This window comes from Cebidichthys violaceus, unplaced genomic scaffold (assembly GCF_023349555.1).
Source record: "Cebidichthys violaceus isolate CVI_PGR_0920_01 unplaced genomic scaffold, fCebVio1.0.p SCAF_16, whole genome shotgun sequence".
NCBI lineage: Eukaryota > Metazoa > Chordata > Actinopteri > Perciformes > Stichaeidae > Cebidichthys > Cebidichthys violaceus.
The window spans coordinates 15,346,070-15,371,104 of NW_027176329.1; the positions used below are offsets into that span (position 1 = coordinate 15,346,070).

The 25,035-nt window shown below is 39.1% G+C and overlaps 4 gene segments (V, D, J or C); 2 read left to right on the forward strand and 2 right to left on the reverse strand.

Annotated features, from left to right (window-relative positions):
- Nucleotides 1–3,336: 3,336 nt before the first annotated feature.
- LOC137872982 (Ig kappa-b4 chain C region-like) lies at nt 3,337–5,129 on the forward strand (the record flags this gene model as incomplete). The annotated part of the segment is given in 2 exon segments: nt 3,337–3,406; nt 4,614–5,129. Coding segments are annotated over 2 exon segments (402 nt in total), but the record flags the coding sequence as incomplete, so codon positions are not given.
- A 1,043-nt stretch (nt 5,130–6,172) lies between these two features.
- Nucleotides 6,173–6,731, reverse strand: LOC137872983 (immunoglobulin kappa variable 3-15-like). The segment is given in 2 exon segments: nt 6,173–6,480; nt 6,680–6,731. Coding segments are annotated over 2 exon segments (360 nt in total).
- Nucleotides 6,732–16,306: 9,575 nt separating this feature from the next.
- LOC137872984 (Ig kappa-b4 chain C region-like) lies at nt 16,307–19,191 on the forward strand. The segment is given in 3 exon segments: nt 16,307–16,342; nt 17,391–17,466; nt 18,676–19,191. Coding segments are annotated over 3 exon segments (444 nt in total).
- A 1,627-nt stretch (nt 19,192–20,818) lies between these two features.
- LOC137872463 (immunoglobulin kappa variable 6D-21-like) lies at nt 20,819–21,563 on the reverse strand. The segment is given in 2 exon segments: nt 20,819–21,170; nt 21,380–21,563. Coding segments are annotated over 2 exon segments (363 nt in total).
- Nucleotides 21,564–25,035: the final 3,472 nt, after the last annotated feature.

Here is a 25,035-nt window from a genome sequence, read left to right on the forward strand (position 1 = left end):
TATTTCTGTGCAGCTGTTGAGTCAGATCAGTTCCTCTCCTGCTGAGAAGGTTTTTGTACGACGGTGTATCACTGTGTGAACGGCCAACTGTGGCCACTCTGTGAACAATAATAATCTCCTGCATCTTCAGTCTGAACTCCACTGATGGTCAAAGTAAAGTCAATTCCAGATCTACTTCCAACGAAACGATCTGAAACTCCAGACTGACGAGTTGTAGCGTATGAAATCATAAGTCTGGGAGATTCTGCATGTTTTTGAAGGTACCAGTGAAGGTAGCTTCCCATATCTGAACTGGCTTTACATCTGATGGAGACAGTCTGTCCTGGAACAACAGACTGAGATCCAGGAGACTGAGTCAGGACGATTTCTCCTGATGAATCTGGAAAACATGAAAAAGAGCAGAAGGGTTATTGAGACAAATCCAGTTTGGAGAAAGATGATCAACATCCAAACAGAAGAGTCTCATTTCTTCAACATGGAGAACAGATGGAAGAAGGTAAATGCTGCTTGTTTCACTGTTTCTCCATCACAGCAGAACATCATTGTGGTGAAGCAAAGTTTTCAGAAGAGAGTCTCACCCTGAACAAGGAGCCCCAGGGTGGTCAGCAGTAGAGTCAGTGACATCATCATTGTGCTGCCGGCGTGTCAGTGTCTCTGAAAGGCCTGGACAGCCACTGATCAACACTGGCCTCTTAACGGCTGGGAGCAGAGAGGCAGGACACATATGCAAACACTCAGAGTCAGTGAAGTGTAGCTGTCCTCAACACATCATCATGTTTCCTCCTCACTGCTGACAGCTTTGATCTACACATTTACATATTTACATGTGGAGGACATTGAATGGTCTGGTAGTAAACTGATCCAGTGACTTGTGGACAGTTTTTTTCCGTCTTTCCAGTTTGGTATTATGGTCTTTTTGGACAGTGATGAGTGATATCAATATCAATGTGGGTTTGACATGTTTATGTTTGTAATATGGAGATTTCACCAAGTAAAGCTGTGATGAGGCTTTAAGGAAGGCTGAGGTTGAGGATTTCAACCAGAAGTTTTGGACATGTGGACAGAACCAGAAAACATGGAAGTCATCATCAGTTTTAGACGGTGGACTAAATTTGATAAATGACCCATTCTACTTCCTATTAAAGTCTTACTCTATTATTTGGTAATTTTAATAACGTTAAAAAGAACCAAATGATTGATTCAGCATCTAGAGCTGTCCCGTGATCTTCCTGAGCAGACTGACAATTAAATATTATTTGATCAAACCAGATCTGCCAACACATTTAATTGGACTTCATGGAATAATTTAATATCAAACATGGATATAGTTTACTCTATCAATGGAGATCAATCTCCAACACAAAGAACACGTTCAGCCCACCGTCTATTCCAGTTGGACAGATTTAATTCACTCAAGTTCATGTAGATGTGAGTTCTCTGAAGATCTTCATGCTGCACTTTAACAACTTCTCGTCCACCTTGACTGAAAAGTTGAGGTTGAAAGTCGAAGCTGTACAATTAAAACTATTTCACCACAAGGTCCATTCAGTAGTTTACCTGTTGGGAATTTGAAAATCTACATTTCAATGACAACTGGGCGACTCCATCTGCTGAGGATGTGACTGAAGGCTCAACAACAGTTAGTGGATGAACATTGAGAAGAGATTGTTTTGATGTTTTCAGGGTGAAGAATTCACTTTTAATCTCAATGTATTTGTTGGGTTTTTGAGTTGCATGTAAGGGAAAATGTGTTTTTGTATACAAATTATATACATGCAGATATGAAGATAAAATTAATGTTTTCAGGTTTGCTTTTCTTGATTCTTTGGTAAATCAGATTAGAACATAAATCTATAAAAGGATATGAATGGATAGCTTTGGTGGAAAGATCACCAGGATCATTTTTTGTCATTGAAATTCTTGTGATAAATGTTCATTAGTGGCTACAGCAACAATAGTAATAAAGTCAATCCTCTAGATGAAAATATATGTTTGTGTGTGTGTGTGTGTGTGTGTGTGTGTGTGTGTGTGTGTGTGTGTGTGTGTGTGTGTGTGTGTGTGTGTGTGTGTTTGTGTCTTCAGTGAAGTGTATCAGTCTCTGCAGTAGCTTCCAGCTGCAGCAGTCAGTTCAGTTTCTGTTCAGTCTGACTGAGGGAGGTTTTTGTACGATGCTTTTTCACTGTGTGAACAGATCATGACTCTTGGCGTCGAATTCCCCCTTACAGTAGTAAACTGCTGCATCTTCAGTCTGGACTCCACTGATGGTCAGAGTGAAGTCAGAGTTTGATCCACTGCCTGTAAAACGATCTGGAATCCCTGATTGTCGAGAAGTTGCTCTATAGATAAGAAGTTTAGGAGCTTCTCCGTCTCTCTGTTGGTACCAGGCTAAATAGTGATATGAGCTACTATAATAAACATTGTGACTGGTCCTACATGTGATGGAGACGGAGCCTCCCAGAGCAGAGCTCACTGCTCCAGGCTGAGTCACTGTGACCTGGCCTCTGGACTCTGAGGACACAGAGACAAAAACATAAAGCAGCGTCACGGTTTAGTCGGCTTCATTTCAGAGGGACGGATGTTCACAGAGGAGAGGAGTTTGATTCTCTGGACTTTACCTGTGAAGCAGCAGCAGAGGAGAGTCCAGATGAGGACGGAGATCAAAGTCATGTTTTTGATGAGGACGATTTCTGTGTCTTCTGTTGTGATGAAGGACAGCTGTCAGTCATCCAGTGTTCAACTCTCAGGACTATAAACTCTCCCAGAGCACTGGAGCATGGTGCTGCTGATGCAAAGTGGCTCTCTATGGAAATGCTCTGACTGACTCCAACAGGGACTTGGATTACTGTGATGATGCTGTTTATCAATGGATCCATCACTTTATCAGAGTATTGATCAGGAATGTGTCAGTGCTCATTTATTAGAGTCTTTGGTTTGATGGAAAAACTGAAATCCAAAATATTTTCTGGATTTTCCCCGAATTCACTACAACATCAACCATCATCACTGTTGTACAAGCTTAAACAAAGCTATTATTTGTAATCTTCCATAATCTACAATATGTATTTATGATAATTATCTACATTTAGCAATATTTATTGAAGAGGTTTTTTTTTACGAATATCTTATATCAATTTGTTTTACAAAGAGACAAGTAAATATTGCCCATAGATGTTCAACATTTCACAAATAAGTTGTTAAATACATATGTGTCCTTTGTGAATCAGTTTTAAACATTTTAACCAGTTATTACATAAACTGGGTAAACTGTGAATGTGTTTGTTGAGTTTGTTTGTGTCAAAGTCAGAGAGCCGTGTCTCTCTACAGTGAGAGGTTTTTGTACGGCGGCTCAATGACTTTGTATCGCTGTGGTACACGTTCGGTGGAGGAACCAGACTGGATGTTGGAAGTAAGTCAAATATTTACATTTTAATTATTCAGGAGTAATTTGTCTTTGTATTCTTTTATATTCAACAGACTCAGAAAAGTAGTTTTCTTTCCACCATCATGAATGACTTTTTCAGCAAATATTTTGCACTAAAAGACAAAGTTCACTTCAGCAACAGAAATTGAAAAACTCATCGTTAAGAAAGTAGAACATTAAATTACAGGATAATCATTACTTTTAATTAAAATGGTGAAGTTTCATCTTGAGGGTTTGTAGTTTTAGTTCAGTGTGTCAAAGTCAGAGAGCCGTGTCTCTCTACAGTGAGAGGTTTTTGTACGGCGGCTCAATGACTTTGTATCACTGTGGTTGACTTTTGGTGGAGGAACCAGACTGGATGTTGGAAGTAAGTTTTTGCACAAATATACTAAATTAATTATTCTAAAGTAATGTTTTAAATGTAGTTTTTGATGTTTGAAAAAGATGAATATATCTTGTTTTAATCGTTCACTTTTAGTATTCATGTTTTTATTTCTCCTCCTTTATCATGGAGACTAACTCAGAGCAGCTTTACTAAACATGTATTTACTCATTCCTCTCCTACTGAAACTCAAACAGCTTGAAATGTAAAAAAGATAAAACTTCTACAAATGTTTTAAAAGTTTGGGTTCATATCGACCTCAATTAAAACTGTTTTAAAACAAATTCTGAATCAGAGTGAGTAAAATAGAAATTAACAGAGTGAAGATGAAGATAGGTAATTGAAAATGTGTAAAACCTCTTCATTGTGTCAAATATTGTTTTAAAATTTTTAAATCTTTGAACAGTTTTTAATGATGACTGACATCCACATGAAGAACGTTTGATTGTAGTCACTTCATTTTCTGTACTTGTAAATGTTTCCACTAAATATTTTAAAGTAATGTTTAGTTAATGTTTTGGATGATAATGTTTTGATATTTGTCCACATATTGATGTTTTATCTCCAGTGTAGTTTGATATATTTCAGCTCATTCTGTATGATGATTCTCTCTGTGCTGATATGCATGAGAGGCTTCTTAAAGGGAAGTGAAACAATGTGTGAGTGAGTGACTGGTGGAGCAGAAAGAACATCTGACAGAAACTCCTTAAAGGAGAAAATCAACTCTCTCACAGTAAAGGTGTCCAAGTGTCTGGTGTTTGATTGACAGCTGTGTGGTCCCTGTCCTCTAAGCTGATTGGTGTCTCCTAGGTGATGTCCGTCCCACCCTGACGGTGCTGCCCCCCTCCAGTGAGGAGCTGCAGCAGGGGAAGGCCACGCTCATGTGCCTGGCCAACAAGGGCTTCCCCTCAGACTGGAGTCTGGCCTGGAAGGTGGACGACAGCAGCAGCAGCAGCAGCAGCTGGGAGGAGAGCAGGAGCCCCGGGGTGCTGGAGAAGGACGGCCGCTACAGCTGGAGCAGCACCCTGAGGCTCCCTGCAGACCAGTGGAGGAAGGTGGGCTCTGTGACCTGTGAGGCCACCCAGGGCTCCCAGACTCCTCTCTCAGAGACACTGAGGAGAGACCAGTGTTCCCAGTCCTGACCTGACTCACTGGACTCTGATACTGGTTTCACTCTGATACTCTCAGTCTGTATTCTGTAACTCTTTATGTCTGTTTAACTCTTTCTTTTACTCACTCACTGTCTCAGTACATGTTGCCTTGATAACATTTTGTTGTTGTAATTCAGGTTGATTTAAAACAATAAAGTACTTTTCATGAAGAGAATTGTTTTCATGTATAATTTTATTAAATAAACAGATGTTGCTGTTTTAAAAGTTAAAGAGAAAGATTCAGTCTTTAAAATTAAAACATTTCTGGCAATTTTGGAAGAAAACAACTTTAAGTTAATATAATGCCATGTTGAATGTTCTTTTATATTTACCATAATAAAGAACTTTTCATCAAATTAGTTGTTTTCACATACGTTATTAAAAAATAAACAGGTGTTGCTTTTTTATAGTTCCATTAATTTTGGAAACATTCAACCCAACTGAGTCCAATGTTTTAAAATGGCTTTGACATTTCTCTAAAAATAATGTAATAATACTATACTGTTGTGTTTAATATTTTTTTCATATTTTTAAAGAAACTAGTTTGATAATCATTACTTTGAGGTTCTTTTGACCCTGACATAATATAATTAAATCCACCATTTATTCCAGATTCCTTAAATATTGTATGACTTGAATCTGCTTCATTACTCTGAATGGAATTGTAGTTTTTTCTATAAAAATGGAATCTTATATAGTTTAAAGAAAATTAGATATACTTCATGTATATCACAAATTAAGTTTGTCATTGGTAGAAACTCTCAAGTGGAAACATATTTAGAAGTTTCAAAAATGACATAAGATGTGTTTTACTATAAACACAAGATCATATAAACAAACTCAATGTGTTTATTTGTGTTGGAAAAGATAAATGTTTTACTATTTTAACGTATAATATTTTTGAATTACTTGAAAAATAATCTTTAGAACACATGGAAGTAAATATTATATTTCAGAGTCAAATATATATTGTTTATGTTACTTGTATTAACTTATCTACTTTTTGACTTATCTTTCATGAGACTTTAATTATTTTGATAAATAACCTATTTCAACAAGATTACCATTAAAACTTACTATAGTATAAATAATATTTCTTGACATTATTCTGTTATATTATATTCATAGTTGTTCTAACTTAAAGTGTCTGTATTTCTGTGCAGCTGTTGATTCAGATCAGTTCCTCTTCAGCTGAGGAGGCTTTTGTACGACGGTGTATCACTGTGTGAACGGGAAGCCGTTAGAGTGCTGACAATAATAATCTCCTGCATCTTCAGTCTGAACTCCACTGATGGTCAAAGTGAAGTCAGTTCCTGATCCACTTCCACTGAAACGATCTGAAATCCCAGACTGACGAGTTGTAGCGTCATAAATCAAAAGTTTGGGAGATTCTCCTGATTTCTGAAGGTACCAGTGAAGGCTGCTACTAGCACTTGAACTGGCTTTACATCTGATGGAGACAGTCTGTCCTGGAACAACAGACTGAGATCCAGGAGACTGAGTCAGGATGATTTCTCCTGATGAATCTGGAAAACATGAAAAAGAGCAGAAGGGTTATTGAGACAAATCCAGTTTGGAGAAAGATGATCAACATCCAAACAGAAGAGTCTCATTTCTTCAACATGGAGAACAGATGGAAGAAGGTAAATGCTGCTTGTTTCACTGTTTCTCCATCACAGCAGAACATCATTGTGGTGAAGCAAAGTTTTCAGAAGAGAGTTTCACCCTGAACAAGGAGCCCCAGGGTGGTCAGCAGTAGAGTCAGTGACATCATCATCGTGCTGCCGGCGTGTCAGTGTCTCTGAAAGGCCTGGACAGCCACTGATCAACACTGGCCTCTTAACGGCTGGGAGCAGAGAGGCAGGACACATATGCAAACACTCAGAGTCAGTGAAGTGTAGCTGTCCTCAACACATCATCATGTTTCCTCCTCACTGATGACAGCTTTGATCTACACATTTACATATTTACATGTGGAGGACATTGAATGGTCTGGTAGTGAACTGATCCAGTGACTTGAGGACAGTTTTGTTCCGTCTTTCCAGTTTGGTAATATGTTCTCTTTGAACAGTGATGAATGATATCAATATTAATGTGGGTTTGACATGTTTATGTTTGTAATGTGGAGATTTCACCAAGTAAAGCTGTGATGAGGCTTTAATGAAGGCTGAGGTTGAGGATCTCAGATCGTTTGTTTGAGAAAATCAACCAGAAGTTTTGGAAATGTGGACAGAACCAGAAAACATGGAAGTCATCTTCAGTTCTAGACCGAAGTCTAGGTGGACCGAAGCCTCCTATCTGCTTTAAGTTTTTAAATGATCCATCCTCCTTCCCGATGGAAAAAGAAAATTCTTCAAAACACCAAAAGAAGCGGCAGCATTCCTGCGGGACTCCCCGGGACAAACATAACGGACCAGGCGGACGGAACCAACAGGTGGATGAAACCCAGACACGCAGCAGCAGCTCTCAGGAGCTGTCTAGCTTTAGCACTGCCGTCACTCTTGTTAGGTTAAAGATGTTGGGATAAAGTAAGTGATGGCAACAATTCAAGTTTAAGTTTTATCTGATAGATTGGTTTCATATTAACCCACCCTGCTTGCGTTCTAATAATTTCAGAAAAGGGTGTTTTCAGCATTTGTTATAATTTCTTGTCACACTTAAAATTCGATACTATACATATTGTTAAAATTTTTCTCAGACAAAGCCTTGGGCTGGTTTGTATGTTTCTGAACCAGCCAGACATGTCATAATTGACAAGTGCAAAGTGCACAACCCAGTTTGATAGGGAAGATAGTGTCAAATGTTCAGGATTAGGCACTTGGGGTGAAGGGGTTTGTTTTCTTCGTTAATGTTGGTGCTTTGGTTTATCTTTTTTTATTTGATCACAGGAGATACACTGGCTCTTGCACAGTGAATTTACAAAGAGGCGATGACACTCTGATGTCCACACTTGGCATTAATGAATAGGGTAGTGAAGTTTGTTAGCTTTAATGTGAATGGGCTAAATGGACCTGTTAAAAGGAAGAGAGTTTTGACACACCTTAAAAAACTGCAAACAGATATCGCTTTTTTACAAGAGACCCATCTTACCACACAGTAGCATAAAAAGCTGAGAAGAGAATGGGTAGGACACGTACTATCATCATCATTTAACTCAAAAGCAAGGGGGGTTGCTATTTTAATACCGTATTTTTCGGACTATAAGACGCACCGGATTATAAGGCGCACTGTGAATTAACGTGTCTATGTTCACACATAAACCGCACCGGATTATAAGGCGCATTAAGCAAAACAACACAGTCCGGTAAATCAAACTTTATTCAACTCAGTTGTAACAACAAATACCGGTACAGAAAAATACACTCACTTATCGATTCATTCCTCTTCCACAAATCCATCGAATTCTTCATCTTCAGTGTCTGAGGGAAACAGCTGTGCGATTTCGGCATCAAGAATGCCCGAATCCCTCTCGTCATTTTCCGAGTCAGTCTTGTTGCTGTTATCGGTACTTGGCTGTTCAGTGATGATTCCAGCTATCGTGAAAGCTCGGACGACAGTTGCGACCGATGGTTACTTGTTGTGCTTATTGATCGATTTTGACTTTTAGTTTAGACATTACATTCCTGTTACGGGGCCAATCAGGTAGTGACACAGCGTACCGTAATGCTCCGAATATCCATTGAGCGGAGCGGCTTCGTTGCTTACCAAAGTCGTACTTACATATTTCGACAGATTTTTGAGCACATTGTACCACATAAAATCGATCAATAAGCACAACAAGTGACCATGCTTAAGGCGCGCTGGATTATAAGGCGCACTGTCAATTTTTGAGAAAATGTAAGGATTTTAAGTGCGCCTTATAGTCCGAAAAATACGGTAAATAAAAACATTCCAGTGACAATTGGAGAAACTATAATTGATCCATCAGGCCGCTATGTCTTAGTTAATTGCCAAATTTACTCTGAACCCTGGACACTGTTAAACGTATACGCACCTAACTATGATGATGAATCCTTTATTCAAGATATTTTCATGAAGGTATCAGGGGGACAACAAAACATACTTGTAGGAGGTGACTTTAATTTTTGCTTAGACCCTATGTTAGATAAGTCAGCCACAACAACATCCAGAACAAAAGCAGCTAAAACTACCTTATCATTTATGAAAGATCTAAACCTGACTGATGTGTGGAGACAGATGCACCCTCAAACTAGAGACTACTCCTTTTACTCCTGCCCACACAACTCTCACACCAGGATTGACCTATTCTTATTGTCAACACAGCTAATTCATAGAACACTAGAATCTGAATATGTATCTAGGATGCTGTCTGATCATTCACCTTTGACCCTATCTATTTTGATGCCAGAAAAACCAGCAAACCAATATAGATGGCGTCTGAACCCTACTCTCCTTCATAGACCAGACTTTTGCCAGTTTATTAGGGACCAGATAACTTTTTTTTGTGAGACAAACTGCGCCTCCTCCCCTAATAGTTTCATATTATGGGCTAAGAGGACAAATAATATCTTATACAAAGGGTATCAAAAATAAATATATGGCAGAGATAAATGAGCTAGAAGCAGATATTTTGAAATTGGAAAAGGAGTTTCAACAATCTGGGTCTAAAGAACTTTACAAACGGCTGGTTAACAAAAAACTGAAATACAATACATTACATACCTATACAGTTGAAAAAAAATGTTTACGAACCAAACAAAAATATTATGAATTGGGAGAGAAAGCTCACAAAATTCTGTCCTGGCAATTGAGAACAGAGGAAAGCTCAAGGACAATTAATGCAATTCAAACTGAAACGGGTGCAACCTCACACAACCCAACAGAAATTAACGATGCATTCAAACAGTTTTATACAAATCTATATACATCAGAATCACCAGAGGATCTATCTAAGATTGATGAATTTCTGTCCACTATTGAATTACCGAAACTCGGCCACGAAGACCAAAAGAATCTTGATTTGCCCTTCACCCAGAAAGAAATTGAAAAGGCCTTCTGCTCACTACAATCCAATAAATCACCAGGAGAGGATGGCTTCCCTCCTGAATTCTACAGAGAATTTAAGGACTTACTTACCCCCCTTATAATGGATGTGATTAATTTAGCATCCAAAACTCAAACTCTTCCAGAATCATTCTCCACTGCCATAATCACTGTGATTCACAAAAAAAAATAGAGATCCATTAAAGTGTTCCTCTTTTCGACCTATTTCCTTGTTGAATTCAGATTACAAATTGATTTCCAAAGCCCTGGCTAACAGGCTTGGCCAATATTTGCCAAAATGAATAAACCCAGACCAGAGCGGCTTTATTTTGAAACGCTCATCAGCCAATAACTTGTGCAGACTCTTTAATATTATCCATCTAACAAAATCTAAAACTGAACCTAGTGTAGCTGTAGCATTAGATGCTGAAAAGGCCTTTGATAGGCTAGAGTGGCCGTACTTATTCAAAGTTTTGGGCAAGTTTGGATTTGGCCATTTGTTTATCAATTGGGTGAAAACCCTTTACCATAAACCCAGAGCCAAAATTACCACAAATGGACAGACTTCGACAGCATTTCCCTTGAGTAGATCGAGTCGACAGGGTTGCCCTCTGTCTCCAGGACTCTTTGTCCTGGCTAGTGAACCACTTGCTGAAGCAATTAGACGGGATCCAGATATAAAGGGGTTCAGAGTGGACCAAATAAATCATAAAATGAATCTCCTGGCAGATGATGTAATTCTGTATCTAACAGACCCGGTTAACTCTCTCACTAAACTACAGACGCTACTAAACACCTATAGTGCTATTTCAGGATACAAGGTCAATTTGGAAAAAAGTGAAATTATTCCACTCACAAACTTTGATCACACTGAATACCAACAAACAACCCCATTTAAGTGGCTACCGAATATTAAATATCTAGGAATAATTACAGATAATGATCTTAAAAACTTGTACAAATTGGATTACCTCCCATTGCTGAGTAAAATCGAGAACGACCTACGTCGATGGATGAATCTACCCATTACTCTAACTGGTCGAATAAACTGTGAAAATGAATATTCTCCTGAGGTTGCAGTATCTTTTCCAGTCCTTACCCATTCCATTACCTCAAACCTTTTTAAAACCCTCAACAAACACATTAGGCAGTTTTTATGGAACTGTAAAATGCCAAGGGTGTCAATGGAAAAATGAACATGGGATTATAGTCTAGGAGGTTTTCAACTACCCATTTTAAAGAAATATTATTTAGCAGCCCAGATGCGATATATTTTGTCATTTTTTGACGGTGGTGCTGCCCCCTCTTGAATACAAATTGCACTTCATCCTTTGAAAGAAGAAGCCTCCAGTGATTTTATTTATAAATGGAACTCCAAAACCATATCCAGTAGGACAGACAATCCTATTTTGAAACATTTTATTAAAATATGTTATGAAGTTCACAAAACTCTTGGACTAAATATGAGACTATCACCAAAATCACCTCTAACACAAAATGAACTTCTACCCATGACTAAATAACAAGATTCTGGAGACTTGGCATGACAGAGGAATCCAGCATCTCGAAGATTGCTTTGATCAAGGACTTGTCATGTCTTTTGAAGAACTGAAGAGAAAGTAGGACTTGTCCAGTAGAACTTTCTTTTGTTACCTCCAGTTAAGATCTTTTTTGAGAACCAACCTGGGCCCTGGAATGACTCTACCTGTGTTAACTAATGTGGAAAAATTGCTTCACCAGGGAAATGTGTACAAATTTATTTCTAAAATGTACTCCATGTTGCTGAATGAGGGCCCAAAACCAGGATTACACAGATCCAGGATGAGATGGGAATCAGACTTGAATATAACAATTGATGAACAACTCTGGTCAGATTTGTGCCAGAACAGTTTGTCAGCAACGGTTAATGCCCGGTACAGACTTGTTCATTATAATTTTCTTCATCAGCTGTACCTCACCCCACAGAAGCTACATAAATCCAAACCTGAATTGTCATAAATGTGTTTCAGATGTGGTATAGAGGTTGGCTCCTTCCTACACTGTACCTGACTTTGTACAAAGGTGAGGTCCTTTTGGTATGACTTTTGTAATACAATAACTAAGATCACAGGTGTTACCTTTCCATTAGATCCTGAGCTATGTTTACTGGGAAACTTCACAACTCTCAACAGGTCTTTAACAAAGCCCCAAATTAAACTTGCAGTAATTGCTTTATGTGTGGCCAGGAAATGTATTGCAATGACATGGAAATCTGATTCCCCCACTCTCATCGACAAATGGTCTGTGGAAATGAACAGTTGTATTCCTCTTGAAAAGATTACATATAGTCTCAGAAAAAGATATCATTTATTTTTAAAAATCTGGCAGCCTTATTTGGAGTACATGGGTACAACACTAACATTACAATAGGACTGTAATTATTTGAAGTTACAATATGCTTTGTGCTGTGTCACTTTATGCACCAACCTTTTTTGTTTTTTGGTTTGTTCGGGTGGGGGGAATTATTTATTTATTTACTTAATTTTATTTCATGTATTTGTGTTTTTTTTTTCTTTATTTATTTACTTAATTTTATTTCATGTATTTGTGGGTTTTTTTCTTTCTTAGCGTGTTATGTAATTTTTTGTAATGTTTAATGTATTGTGTTCTGTAAGCTCTGCACGTTCTCTTCCTTGGTTAAAAAACTTGGAAAAATAAAATATTCCAAAAAGAAATCAAAAGTTTGGGAGACTCTGTAGATTTCTGAAGGTACCAGTGAAGGCTGCTACCAACACTTGAACTGGTTTTACATCTGATGGAGACAGTCTGTCCTGGAACAACAGACTGAGATCCAGGAGACTGAGTCAGGATGATTTCTCCTGATGAATCTGGAAAACATGAAAAAGAGCAGAAGGGTTATTGAGACAAATCCAGTTTGGAGAAAGATGATCAACATCCAAACAGAAGAGTCTCATTTCTTCAACATGGAGAACAGATGGAAGAAGGTAAATGCTGCTTGTTTCACTGTTTCTCCATCACAGCAGAACATCATTGTGGTGAAGCAACGTTTTCAGAAGAGAGTCTCACCCTGAACAAGGAGCCCCAGGGTGGTCAGCAGTAGAGTCAGTGACATCATCATTGTGCTGCCGGCGTGTCAGTGTCTCTGAAAGGCCTGGACAGCCACTGATCAACACTGGCCTCTTAACGGCTGGGAGCAGAGAGGCAGGACACATATGCAAACACTCAGAGTCAGTGAAGTGTAGCTGTCCTCAACACATCATCATGTTTCCTCCTCACTGATGACAGCTTTGATCTATGCATTTACATATTTACATGTGGAGGACATTGAATGGTCTGGTAGTGAACTGATCCAGTGACTTGAGGACAGTTTTGTTTTCGTCTTTCCAGTTTGGTAATATGTTATTTTAGGACAGTGATGAATGATATCAATATCAATGTTGGTTTGACATGTTTATGTGTTTGTAATATGGAGATTTCACCAAGTAAAGCTGTGACGAAGCTTTAAGGAAGGCTGAGGTTGAGGATCTCAGATCGTTTGTTTGAGAAAATCAACCAGAGGTTTTGGAAATGTGGACAGAACCAGAAAACATGGAAGTCATCTTCAGTTCTAGACGGTGGACCGGAGCCTCCTCTCTGCTTTAAGTTTTCAAATGATTCATCCTCAGCGTTAGACGTCCTATTCGAGCCGTACGCTATTGTTTGGTATTTTCAATTACTTTAAAAACACAGAGTCAGTGAACTGTAGCTGTCTTCAACACATCATGATGTTTCCTCCTCACTGGCTATTTAAATCATGACACCAATGGTGGGCCGTCAGGGCCAGCAAGGCCTTCTCTGCTGGCCTAGACACTGACAGAATTATTTTTCATAAATACACTACATGTATTCTACATATTTTTCCCTTTAGCTTATTATCTCATTGCATACAGTAGCTGTCTTCCTCAGTTGCGCTGCTTTCAGCACAGCTTGTTTTAAGTAGAGCTTTTATCCAATCAGATTTCACCTCTATGTTGTCTCTAAGTAAAAAAAATCTGCCCAGAGGCCTTCAGAATTACAAGTGAATCTCTTTGCAGTTCAAGTAAATGGGGACAATATTGTTATCGTCATAGTCTTCAACCAATCAGATTTTTAGTTTGACATGTTGGCCGTATTCTTTCACATGCCAGAGCCTTCTAGCTGGCCTACAAGTACGTCATCATTAACGTGCGACTTCATTGGTCAGTGGAGTAGCGTGACTGTTGTGAAAATAGCTAGCAGGACTTTGTCGTAAAAAGAGTTCAAGTTTAAAGATATGCAAGACGTTTTTACGTGACATTACATTTTTAACGTTTTGCCATGTTTGGCGGTGACAATCCCAAACTCTAGTGTCTCTGTCGAGCGGACATTTTCAGCCCTCAAACCAGGGACGTGAGGTCAGGGGAGGTCATCATGACAAGTAAAAAACAAATAATGCTAAAATAAAATAAATATTAATATTTCTATACTGATCTGTGCTATAAATGTAATTTCTGTATGATTCCAATCATTTCAAGCATTTTTATAATCAAAATCGCTGAATTAGCGCATGTCCTGTTCAAACAGAGGAGACAGTGAGGTGAGGCAGTGACGAGCTGTTCCTCTCCTCAGATTGTGAATCCCTCACTAACTGGGTTGAGCGTGTGCCTTTTAGCTTTCTCATTGTTTGTCACCACTGTAATATTTGTAGACACTTTTATTATATGTATTTTCTTTCCATAGAATAGGTAATGTGTTTCACGTCTGTGTAGAACATATTTAGTGTTGCTGATCTGACAGAAACCGCAGTGAAAAAGCACAGAGAGGCAAACACTACTCTGTCTCAAAGAAGGGGGCGAGCGAGAGCCCACGGGTCGGGTTGATGCTTGTTCTGTCGTTGCTCTTCTTCTACACTTCTCTTCTTCTTTTTATATTTTGCTTTGACCACAAAAATGTAAGATTATATATCCAAGCTTAAAAATGTCTCAAGAAACAAGGAAATATGAACAAATCAACAGCAATTCAACGTCGGACAGGTAAAGTAACCGTTTATGTGTTTGTTGTTCTCTTTATACATCCGTGGTTGCTACGCAGATTATCGCGGAATCTCACGATGTTCGCGGGTGGAGCCCGCGAGCGCTCCGCTTCTGAAACGCTCCCGGTGGAATCTAATATGTACTTTACCTATGTGTGTGTGTGTGTGTGTGTGTGTGTGTGTGTGTGTGTGTGTGTGTGTGTGTGTGTGTGTGTGTGTGTAAATAATGCTGATATGAAAAACAACCAGTAGTCAACGTGCAAGCTGCTAATTGAATGGTGATTTAAGCTTCTTTATTGGGTTCATATATTTGTAAATCTGACTTATGTAGAGTCAGAGCCTCACCAGACACGAACCTCACCGCACGTCACTGACTCAAACGCATTCAAATGTATTCAAGAAATACAACTGGGGAGACTCGACTGTCATCACTGGCGTCCATGAATCGGGAAGGACCTCGTGCTGGAACTAAACTGCACGGATGTACTGAACAACCGTGGTATTAAACTCTTTGTAAACAAAGAAAGGAGGATATACTTTGTCTTTAAATAGTGAACAGCAGCTTTGGTAAGTGAACTGCTTTTCTTTTTTTACATCTGCAGTAGCGTTACTACTGTGTTCATTTGTCAATGTGTCGTTTTTATGATATGGTTAATATTGTTCCCTCTGATGTGAATAATATGTGAATGGCCCGTGTTCTTGAGTGTGTGGTGGAATGTGTGTTTTAGCGCCGCAGTGTTGCTGGAATGTGCAGAGAACTGTTGAATCGTGTTATTTGGGTTTTATGTTATTCTACCTGCTTTGTTGTCAAGTAAATATATGTGACTGGTTCTTGTCAGTTGGTTCTTGTCATTGTGTTAATTACATTGATTTTGACTATATGCATTGCCTGTTAATAACGAAGCATCCCGTCATGCTGGAGTCATAATGAGGTTATTTGGAAGTGGTTCAACTGTAGCAGGACAGCATTGAAGGCCCAGGTATAAAATACACGGCCCTCCACTGGGTACTTCCCAGAAAATGAATATAAGTCAATGTATTGTTGTGAGAAGTCATAACATCTTGAATGTGTGTGTGTGTGTGTGTGTGTGTGTGTGTGTGTGTGTGTGTGTGTGTGTGTGTGTGTGTGTGTGTCTTCAGTGAAGTGTATCAGTCTCTGCAGTAGCTTCCAGCTGCAACAGTCAGTTCAGTTTCTGTTCAGTCTGACTGAGGGAGGTTTTTGTACGACGCTTTTTCACTGTGTGAACACCCACTGACTGTTGATCTCACGATAACTCTGACAGTAGTAAACTGCTGCATCTTCAGTCTGAACTCCACTGATGGTCAGAGTGAAGTCAGAGTTTGATCCACTGCCTGTAAAACGACCTGGAATCCCTGATTGTCGAGTGCTAGCATAGTAAATGAGCAGTTTAGGAGCTTCTCCATCTCTCTGTTGGTACCAGGCTAAATAGTGATATGGGCTGCTATAATAAACATCCTGACTGGTCCTACATGTGATGGAGACGGAGCCTCCCAGAGCAGAGCTCACTGCTCCAGGCTGAGTCACTGTGACCTGTCCTCTGGACTCTGAGGACACAGAGACAAAAACATAAAGCAGCGTCACGGTTTAGTCGGCTTCATTTCAGAGGGACGGATGTTCACAGAGGAGAGGAGTTTGATTCTCTGGACTTTACCTGTGAAGCAGCAGCAGAGGAGAGTCCAGATGAGGACGGAGATCAAAGTCATGTTTTTGATGAGGACGATTTCTGTGTCTTCTGTTGTGATGAAGGACAGCTGTCAGTCATCCAGTGTTCAACTCTCAGGACTATAAACTCTCCCAGAGCACTGGAGCATGGTGCTGCTGATGCAAAGTGGCTCTCTATGGAAATGCTCTGACTGACTCCAACAGGGACTTGGATTACTGTGATGATGCTGTTTATCAATGGATCCATCACTTTATCAGAGTATTGATCAGGAATGTGTCAGTGCTCATTTATTAGAGTCTTTGGTTTGAGTTTGATGGAAACATTTTCCTCTGAAATGTTTTGTAAAATCTCCATAATTCACTACAACACAAATCAACATCACTGTGGGACGAATTTAAACAAAATATTGTTTTTTAATGTATCACAGTATGTAAAAAAACATGAGTTTATGATAATTATTTACATTTGGCAGGATTTGTTGAAGAGTTTTTCTTTAGGAATATCTTGATCAACCATCAATTGGTTTTACTAAAAGACAAGTAAATATTGCTCATAGATGTTCAACATTTCACAAATAAGTTGTTAAATACATATGTATCATTTGTGAATCAGTTTTAAACATTTTAACCAGTGATTACATAAACTGGGTAAACTGTGAATGTGTTTGTTGAGTTTGTTTGTGTCAAAGTCAGAGAGCCGTGTCTCTCTACAGTGAGAGGTTTTTGTACGGCGGCTCAATGACTTTGTATCACTGTGGTACACGTTCGGTGGAGGAACCAGACTGGATGTTGGAAGTAAGTCAAATATTTCCATTTTTTATTATTTCAGGAGTAATTTGTCTTTGTATTCTTTAATATTCAACAGACTCAAAAAAGTAGTTTTCTTTCCACCATCATGAACGACTTTTTCGTCAAATATTTTGCACTAAGAGACAAAGTTCACTTTAGCAACAGAAATTAAAATACTCATATTTAAGAAAGTAGAACATTAAATTACAGGATAATCATTAGTTCCAGTTGAAATGGTGAAGTTTCATCTTGAGGGTTTGTAGTTTTAGTTCAGTGTGTCAAAGTCAGAGAGCCGTGTCTCTCTACAGTGAGAGGTTTTTGTACGGCGGCTCAATGACTTTGTATCACTGTGGTGGACTTTTGGTGGAGGAACCAGACTGGATGTTGGAAGTAAGTTTTTGCACAAATATACTAAATTAATTATTCTAAAGTAATGTTTTAAATGTAGTTTTTGGATGTTTGAGGCAGATGAATATATCTTGTTTTAATCGTACACTTTTAGGATTCATGTTTTTATTTCTCCTCCTTTATCATGGAGACTAACTCAGAGCAGCTTTACTAAACATGTATTTACTCATTCCTCTCCTACTGAAACTCAAACAGCTTGAAATGTAAAAAAGATAAAACTTCTACAAATGTTTTAAAAGTTTGGGTTCATTTCGACCTCAATTAAAACTCTTTTAAAGACAATTCTGAATCAGAATCATTCAAGTATAATTGAACAGAGTGAAGATGAAGATAGGTATTTGAAAATGTGTAAAACCTCTTCATTGTGTCAAATATTGTTTTGAAATTTTAAAATCTTTGAACAGTTTTTAATGATGACTGACATCCACATGAAGAACGTTTGATTGTAGTCACTTCATTTTCTGTACTTGTAAATGTTTCCACTAAATATTTTAAAGTAATGTTTAGTTAATGTTTTTGATGATAAAGAGTTCATATTTGTCCACATATTGATGTTTTATCTCCAGTGTAGTTTGATATATTTCAGCTCATTCTGTATGATGATTCTCTCTGTGCTGATATGCATGAGAGGCTTCTTAAAGGAAGTGAAACAATGTGTGAGTGAGTGACTGGTGGAGCAGAAAGAACATCTGACAGAAACTCCTTAAAGGAGAAAATCAACTCTCTCACAGTAAAGGTGTCCAAGTGTCTGGTGTTTGATTGACAGCTGTGTGGTCCCTGTCCTCTAAGCTGATTGGTGTCTCCTAGGTGATGTCCGTCCCACCCTGACGGTGCTGCCCCCCTCCAGTGAGGAGCTGCAGCAGGGGAAGGCCACGCTCATGTGCCTGGCCAACAAGGGCTTCCCCTCAGACTGGAGTCTGGCCTGGAAGGTGGACGACAGCAGCAGCAGCAGCAGCAGCTGGGAGGAGAGCAGGAGCCCCGGGGTGCTGGAGAAGGACGGCCGCTACAGCTGGAGCAGCACCCTGAGGCTCCCTGCAGACCAGTGGAGGAAGGTGGGCTCTGTGACCTGTGAGGCCACCCAGGGCTCCCAGACTCCTCTCTCAGAGACACTGAGGAGAGACCAGTGTTCCCAGTCCTGACCTGACTCACTGGACTCTGATACTGGTTTCACTCTGATACTCTCAGTCTGTATTCTGTAACTCTTTATGTCTGTTTAACTCTTTCTTTCACTCACTCACTGTCTCAGTTCATGTTTCATTGATAAAGTTTTGTTGTTGTAATTCAGGTTGATTTAAAACAATAAAGTACTTTTCATGAAGAGAATTGTTTTCATGTATAATTTTATTAAATAAACAGATGTTGCTGTTTTAAAAGTTAAAGAGAAAGATTCAGTCTTAAAATTAAAACATTTCTGGCAATTTTGGAAGAAAACAACTTTAAGTTAATATAATGTCATGTTGAATGTTGTTTTATATTTACTACAATAAAGAACTTTTCATCAAATTAGTTGTTTTCACATACGTTATTGAAAAAGAAACAGATGTTGCTTTTTTTATAGTTCCATTAATTTTGGAAACATTCAACCCAACTGAGTCCAATGTTTTAAAATGGTTTGGACATTTCTTTAAAAATAATGTCATAATACTATACTGTTGTGTTTAATATTTTTTTCATATTTTTAAATAAACTAGTTTGATAATCATTACTTTGAGGTTATTGTGACCCTGACATAATATAATTAAATCCACCATTTATTCCAGATTCCTTAAATATTGTATGACTTGAATCTGCTTCATTACTCTGAATGGAATTGTAGTTTTTTCTATAAAAATGGAATCTTATATAGTTTAAAGAAAATTAGATATACTTCATGTATATCACAAATTAAGTTTGTCATTGGTAGAAACTCTCAAGTGGAAACATATTTAGAAGTTTCAAAAATAACATAAGATCTGTTTTACTATAAACACAAGATCATATAAACAAACTCAATGTGTTTATTTGTGTTGGAAAAGATAAATGTTTTACTATTTTAACGTATAATATCTTTGAATTACTTGAAAAATAATCTTTAGAACACATGGAAGTAAATATTATATTTCAGAGTCAAATATCTATTGTTTATGTTACCTGTATTAACTTATCTACTTTTTGACTTATCTTTGATGAGACTTTAATTATTTTGATAAATAACCTATTTCAACAAGATTACCATTAAAACTTATTATAGTATAAATAATATTTCTTGACATTATTCTGTTATATTATATTCATTGTTGTTCTAACTTAAAGTGTCTGTATTTCTGTGCAGCTGTTGATTCAGATCAGTTCCTCTTCAGCTGAGGAGGTTTTTGTACGACGGTGTATCACTGTGTGAACGGCCAGCTGTTACTCTGCTGACAATAATAATCTCCTGCATCTTAGAACCTTCCTGACCAACAGAGACTGTTAAATAGCAGACCATGCCTGTCAGCCATTTCAAATAAAGCATTGAATTGTTCCATCTTCCTCCTCATCTGTATCTGTGTTGGGTCCTTATCCTGCTACCTGTTCTACAAATCATAACATTATCTTTTAATAAAAAGTTCAAATGTACTCTGGTCTAAGACAGTGCTACATATGAAGCTTTTCTTGATTACTTTCTGACAAAAAAGATTGAAAGGGTTCATTATGAAATGCAGAGTCAAGTGGAGATAAGACATCTTCATGTTTAAAAAGTGTTTTGTAATGTCGGTAAATATGCTGTTAGAGATAGAGGAGGTGAAGAAAAGTAATCTTACCAACTAAATGTTTGTGTGTGTGTGTGTGTGTGTGTGTGTGTGTGTGTGTGTGTGTGTGTGTGTGTGTTTGTGTGTGTGTGTGTGTGTGTGTGTGAGTGTGTGTGTGTGTGTCTTCAGTGAAGTGTATCAGTCTCTGCAGTAGCTTCCAGCTGCAGCAGTCAGTTCAGTTTCTGTTCAGTTTGACTGAGGGAGGTTTTTGTACGACGCTTTTTCACTGTGTGAACACATACTGACTGTTGATGTAATGAAGACTCTGACAGTAGTAAACTGCTGCATCTTCAGTCTGAACTCCACTGATGGTCAAAGTGAAGTCAGTTCCAGATCCACTTCCACTGAAACGATCTGAAATCCCAGACTGACGATTTGTAGCAGCATAAATCAAAAGTTTGGGAGATTCTCCAGATTTCTGAAGGTACCAGTGAAGGCTGCTACCAGCACTTGAACTGGCTTTACATCTGATGGAGACAGTCTGTCCTGGAACAACAGACTGAGATCCAGGAGACTGAGTCAGGATGATTTCTCCTGATGAATTTGGAAAACATGAAAAAAAAGGAGAAGGGTTATTGAGACAAATCCAGTTTGGAGAAAGATGATCAACATCCAAACAGAAGAGTCTCATTTCTTCAACATGGAGAACAGATGGAAGAAGGTAAATGCTGCTTGTTTCACTGTTTCTCCATCACAGCAGAACATCATTGTGGTGAAGCAAAGTTTTCAGAAGAGAGTCTCACCCTGAACAAGGAGCCCCAGGGTGGTCAGCAGTAGAGTCAGTGACATCATCATTGTGCTGCCGGCGTGTCAGTGTCTCTGAAAGGCCTGGACAGCCACTGATCAACACTGGCCTCTTAACGGCTGGGAGCAGAGAGGCAGGACACATATGCAAACACTCAGAGTCAGTGAAGTGTAGCTGTCCTCAACACATCATCATGTTTCCTCCTCACTGCTGACAGCTTTGATCTACACATTTACATATTTACATGTGGAGGACATTGAATGGTCTGGTAGTGAACTGATCCAGTGTCTTGTGGACAGTTTTGTTTTCGTCTTTCCAGTTTGGTAATATGTTCTCTTTGGACAGTGATGAATGATATCAATATTAATGTGGGTTTGACATGTTTATGTTTGTAATGTGGAGATGTCACCAAGTAAAGCTGTGATGAGGCCTTAAGGAAGGCTGAGGTTGAGGATCTCAGATCGTTTGTTTGATGTTCGTCTGGACGGACGGAAACGCATAAGTTTGGAAACGATGACGTAGACACCCGCGATCGACTACCAGGTTAATTTAACGCGGACAACTGATTACAGGCATTGATGACCTTGTTGTCTTTACTAGCAGCTGTTGTCCAGGTAAAGTCTGCATGTCTGCAGAGGAAACAGCTGTTATTGTAGCGATCGGTGAGCGGTGAGAGAGAGAGAGAGAGAGAGAGAGAGAGAGAGAGAGATACATCAGTGAGCGGAGAGAGAGAGAGAGAGAGAGAGAGAGAGAGAGAGAGAGAGAGAGATCAGTGAGCGGAGAGAGAGAGAGAGAGAGAGAGAGAGAGAGAGAGAGAGAGAGAGAGAGAGACCTGCAGCGCCGTAACTAACGTTAAGTCTGAAAAATAAAACTTATAAAACTTTCCACGAACTGTATCTGAGTTTATAGAGGAATATTTGAGAGAAGATCTTAAGTATCAAACACGTACTTACGATCATTAAAGACTACTTTATTACTCTGGTTGCTTTGTTACAAAATACGACAATCTACTTCCTGTTTACATCGGCGCATGCCCAGTGTACGTGAAGAGTCACGTGATATTCGTTTCCAGGCGTGTGGTGTGGACGGAGATCATTTCGGAAACGATGGCTGAAACGCCGTGTGGACGGAGATCGTTTTTGTTTGAAAACTCCATTTCCAAACGTAAACGGAGTAGTATGGATGTAGCTTAAGAAGAGAGGCCCGAGGCCTGCAGACTCACACGTGAAGCCCTTTGCAGTTTAAGTAAATGGGGACAATAATGTTGATTGTCATAGTCTTCAACCAATCAGATCTTTAGTTTGACATGTTGGGCGTATTCTTTGATGTGCCAGAGCCTTCTAGCTGGCCTACAAGTACGTCAGCATTAACGTGCAGCTCAGTTTCCAGGTGCAGCTCTGCGGTGAGGTGCAGCGTGCGCTGTGATTGGTCAGAGCATGTGACTGTTGGAAAACGAAACTTAACAGCAGAGGCTTAGTCGGAGTAGTAAGAGTTCAAATAAAAAGATATGGAAGAAATTATGACATTTTTTGCATTTTGCTTGGTGTAGATTTTTTTAGATTTTTTTTACCTAGCTTTTGTTTTTTTAACACTCAGTGACGAGTTGGGATTTAACCTGGGATTAAACTCTTCAACAAAGAAAGGAGGATGGAGTTTATCTGTGATCAGCATTCGGTAAGTCAACTTGTTTTTATGAAGATGGATTTTTGTTTGGTTTTATATGTGATAGGATCTATTGTTACATCCAATGTTGCGCTTGGGACATATTTAGCCGGTGCCAGTGTTGCCAATTTGTCGACTTTCTTGCTGAATCTGGCGACAAATCTAGTGACTTTTACTGGTGTTGTGTGAAATTTTTCTGGTGTTTGACTGACGTGAATACACGTACGTTCTGCACTGTCATGACCCAGCAGCGGGAGCTGCCGTGAGCCCCTCCACCGCCCCAAAGCACTCACAGACGGTCACTCTAACATCAGCCTGGCGCAGCAGTCCCAGCTGCAGTCAGAGCAGAGAGGAGACAAACTCCCGGCATATTCATGTTTGCACTCTGCAGCTAGTGTATTTATAGGTGCTGAGCTTCATTTTTACAGAAAACAAATAACCAAAGCTGTGTTTCAGCTGCAGGACAGCAGTGAAGGCCCAGGTATAAAATGCACGGCCCGTCACTGATCAATGGAGATCAATCTCCAACACTAAGAACACCTTCAGCCCACCGTCTATTCCAGTTGGACAGATTTGTTTCACTCAAGTTCATGTAGATGTGAGTTCTCTGAAGATCTTCATGCTGCACTTTAACAACTTCTCGTCCACGTTGACTAAAAAGTTGAGGTTGAAAGTTAAAGCTTTACAATTAAAACTATTTCACCACAAGGTCCATTCAGTAGTTTTCCTGTTGGGAATTTGAAAATCTACATTTCAATGACAACTGGGCGACTCCATCTGCTGAGGATGTGACTGAAGGCTCAACAACAGTTAATGGATGAACATTGAGAAGAGATTGTTCTTATGTTTTCAAGATGAAGAATGAACTATTAATCTCAATGTGTGTGTTGGGATTTTGAGTTGCATGTAAGAGAAAATGTGTTTTTGCATATGTTTTACATGCAGATATATGAAGATAATATTAATGTTTTCATGTTGGCTTTTCTTGATTATTTGATAAATCAGATTAGAACATGAGACTATAACAGGATATGAATGGATGGTGAAAAGCTGGGGTGGAAAGATAAATTCATTAAAACCAAGATCATTTTTTGTCATTGAACTTCTTGTGATAAATGTTCATTCGTGGTTACAGCAACAATACTGAAATATTTAATCTTCTTAATTGTGTGCGTATGTGTGTGTGTGTGTGTGTGTGTGTGTGTGTGTGTGTGTGTCTTCAGTGAAGTGTATCAGTCTCTGCAGTAGCTTCCAGCTGCAGCAGTCAGTTCAGTTTCTGTTCAGTCTGACTGAGGGAGGTTTTTGTACGACGCTTTTTCACTGTGTGAACACATACTGACTGTTGATGTAATGAAGACTCTGACAGTAGTAAACTGCTGCATCTTCAGTCTGAACTCCACTGATGGTCAGAGTGAAGTCAGAGTTTGATCCACTGCCTGTAAAACGACCTGGAATCCCTGATGCTCGAGTGCTAGCATAGTAAATGAGCCGTTTAGGAGCTTCTCCATCTCTCTGTTGGTACCAGGCTAAGCAGTGATTTGAGCTATAAACATAAACATTCTGACTGGTCCTACATGTGATGGAGACGGAGCCTCCCAGAGCAGAGCTCACTGCTCCAGGCTGAGTCACTGTGACCTGTCCTCTGGACTCTGAGGACACAGAGACAAAAACATAAAGCAGAGTCACGGTTTAGTCGGCTTCATTTCAGAGGGACGGATGTTCACAGAGGAGAGGAGTTTGATTCTCTGGACTTTACCTGTGAAGCAGCAGCAGAGGAGAGTCCAGATGAGGACGGAGATCAAAGTCATGTTTTTGATGAGGACGATTTCTGTGTCTTCTGTTGTGATGAAGGACAGCTGTCAGTCATCCAGTGTTCAACTCTCAGGACTATAAACTCTCCCAGAGCACTGGAGCATGGTGCTGCTGATGCAAAGTGTCTCTCTATGGAAATGCTCTGACTGACTCCAACAGGGACTTGGATTACTGTGATGA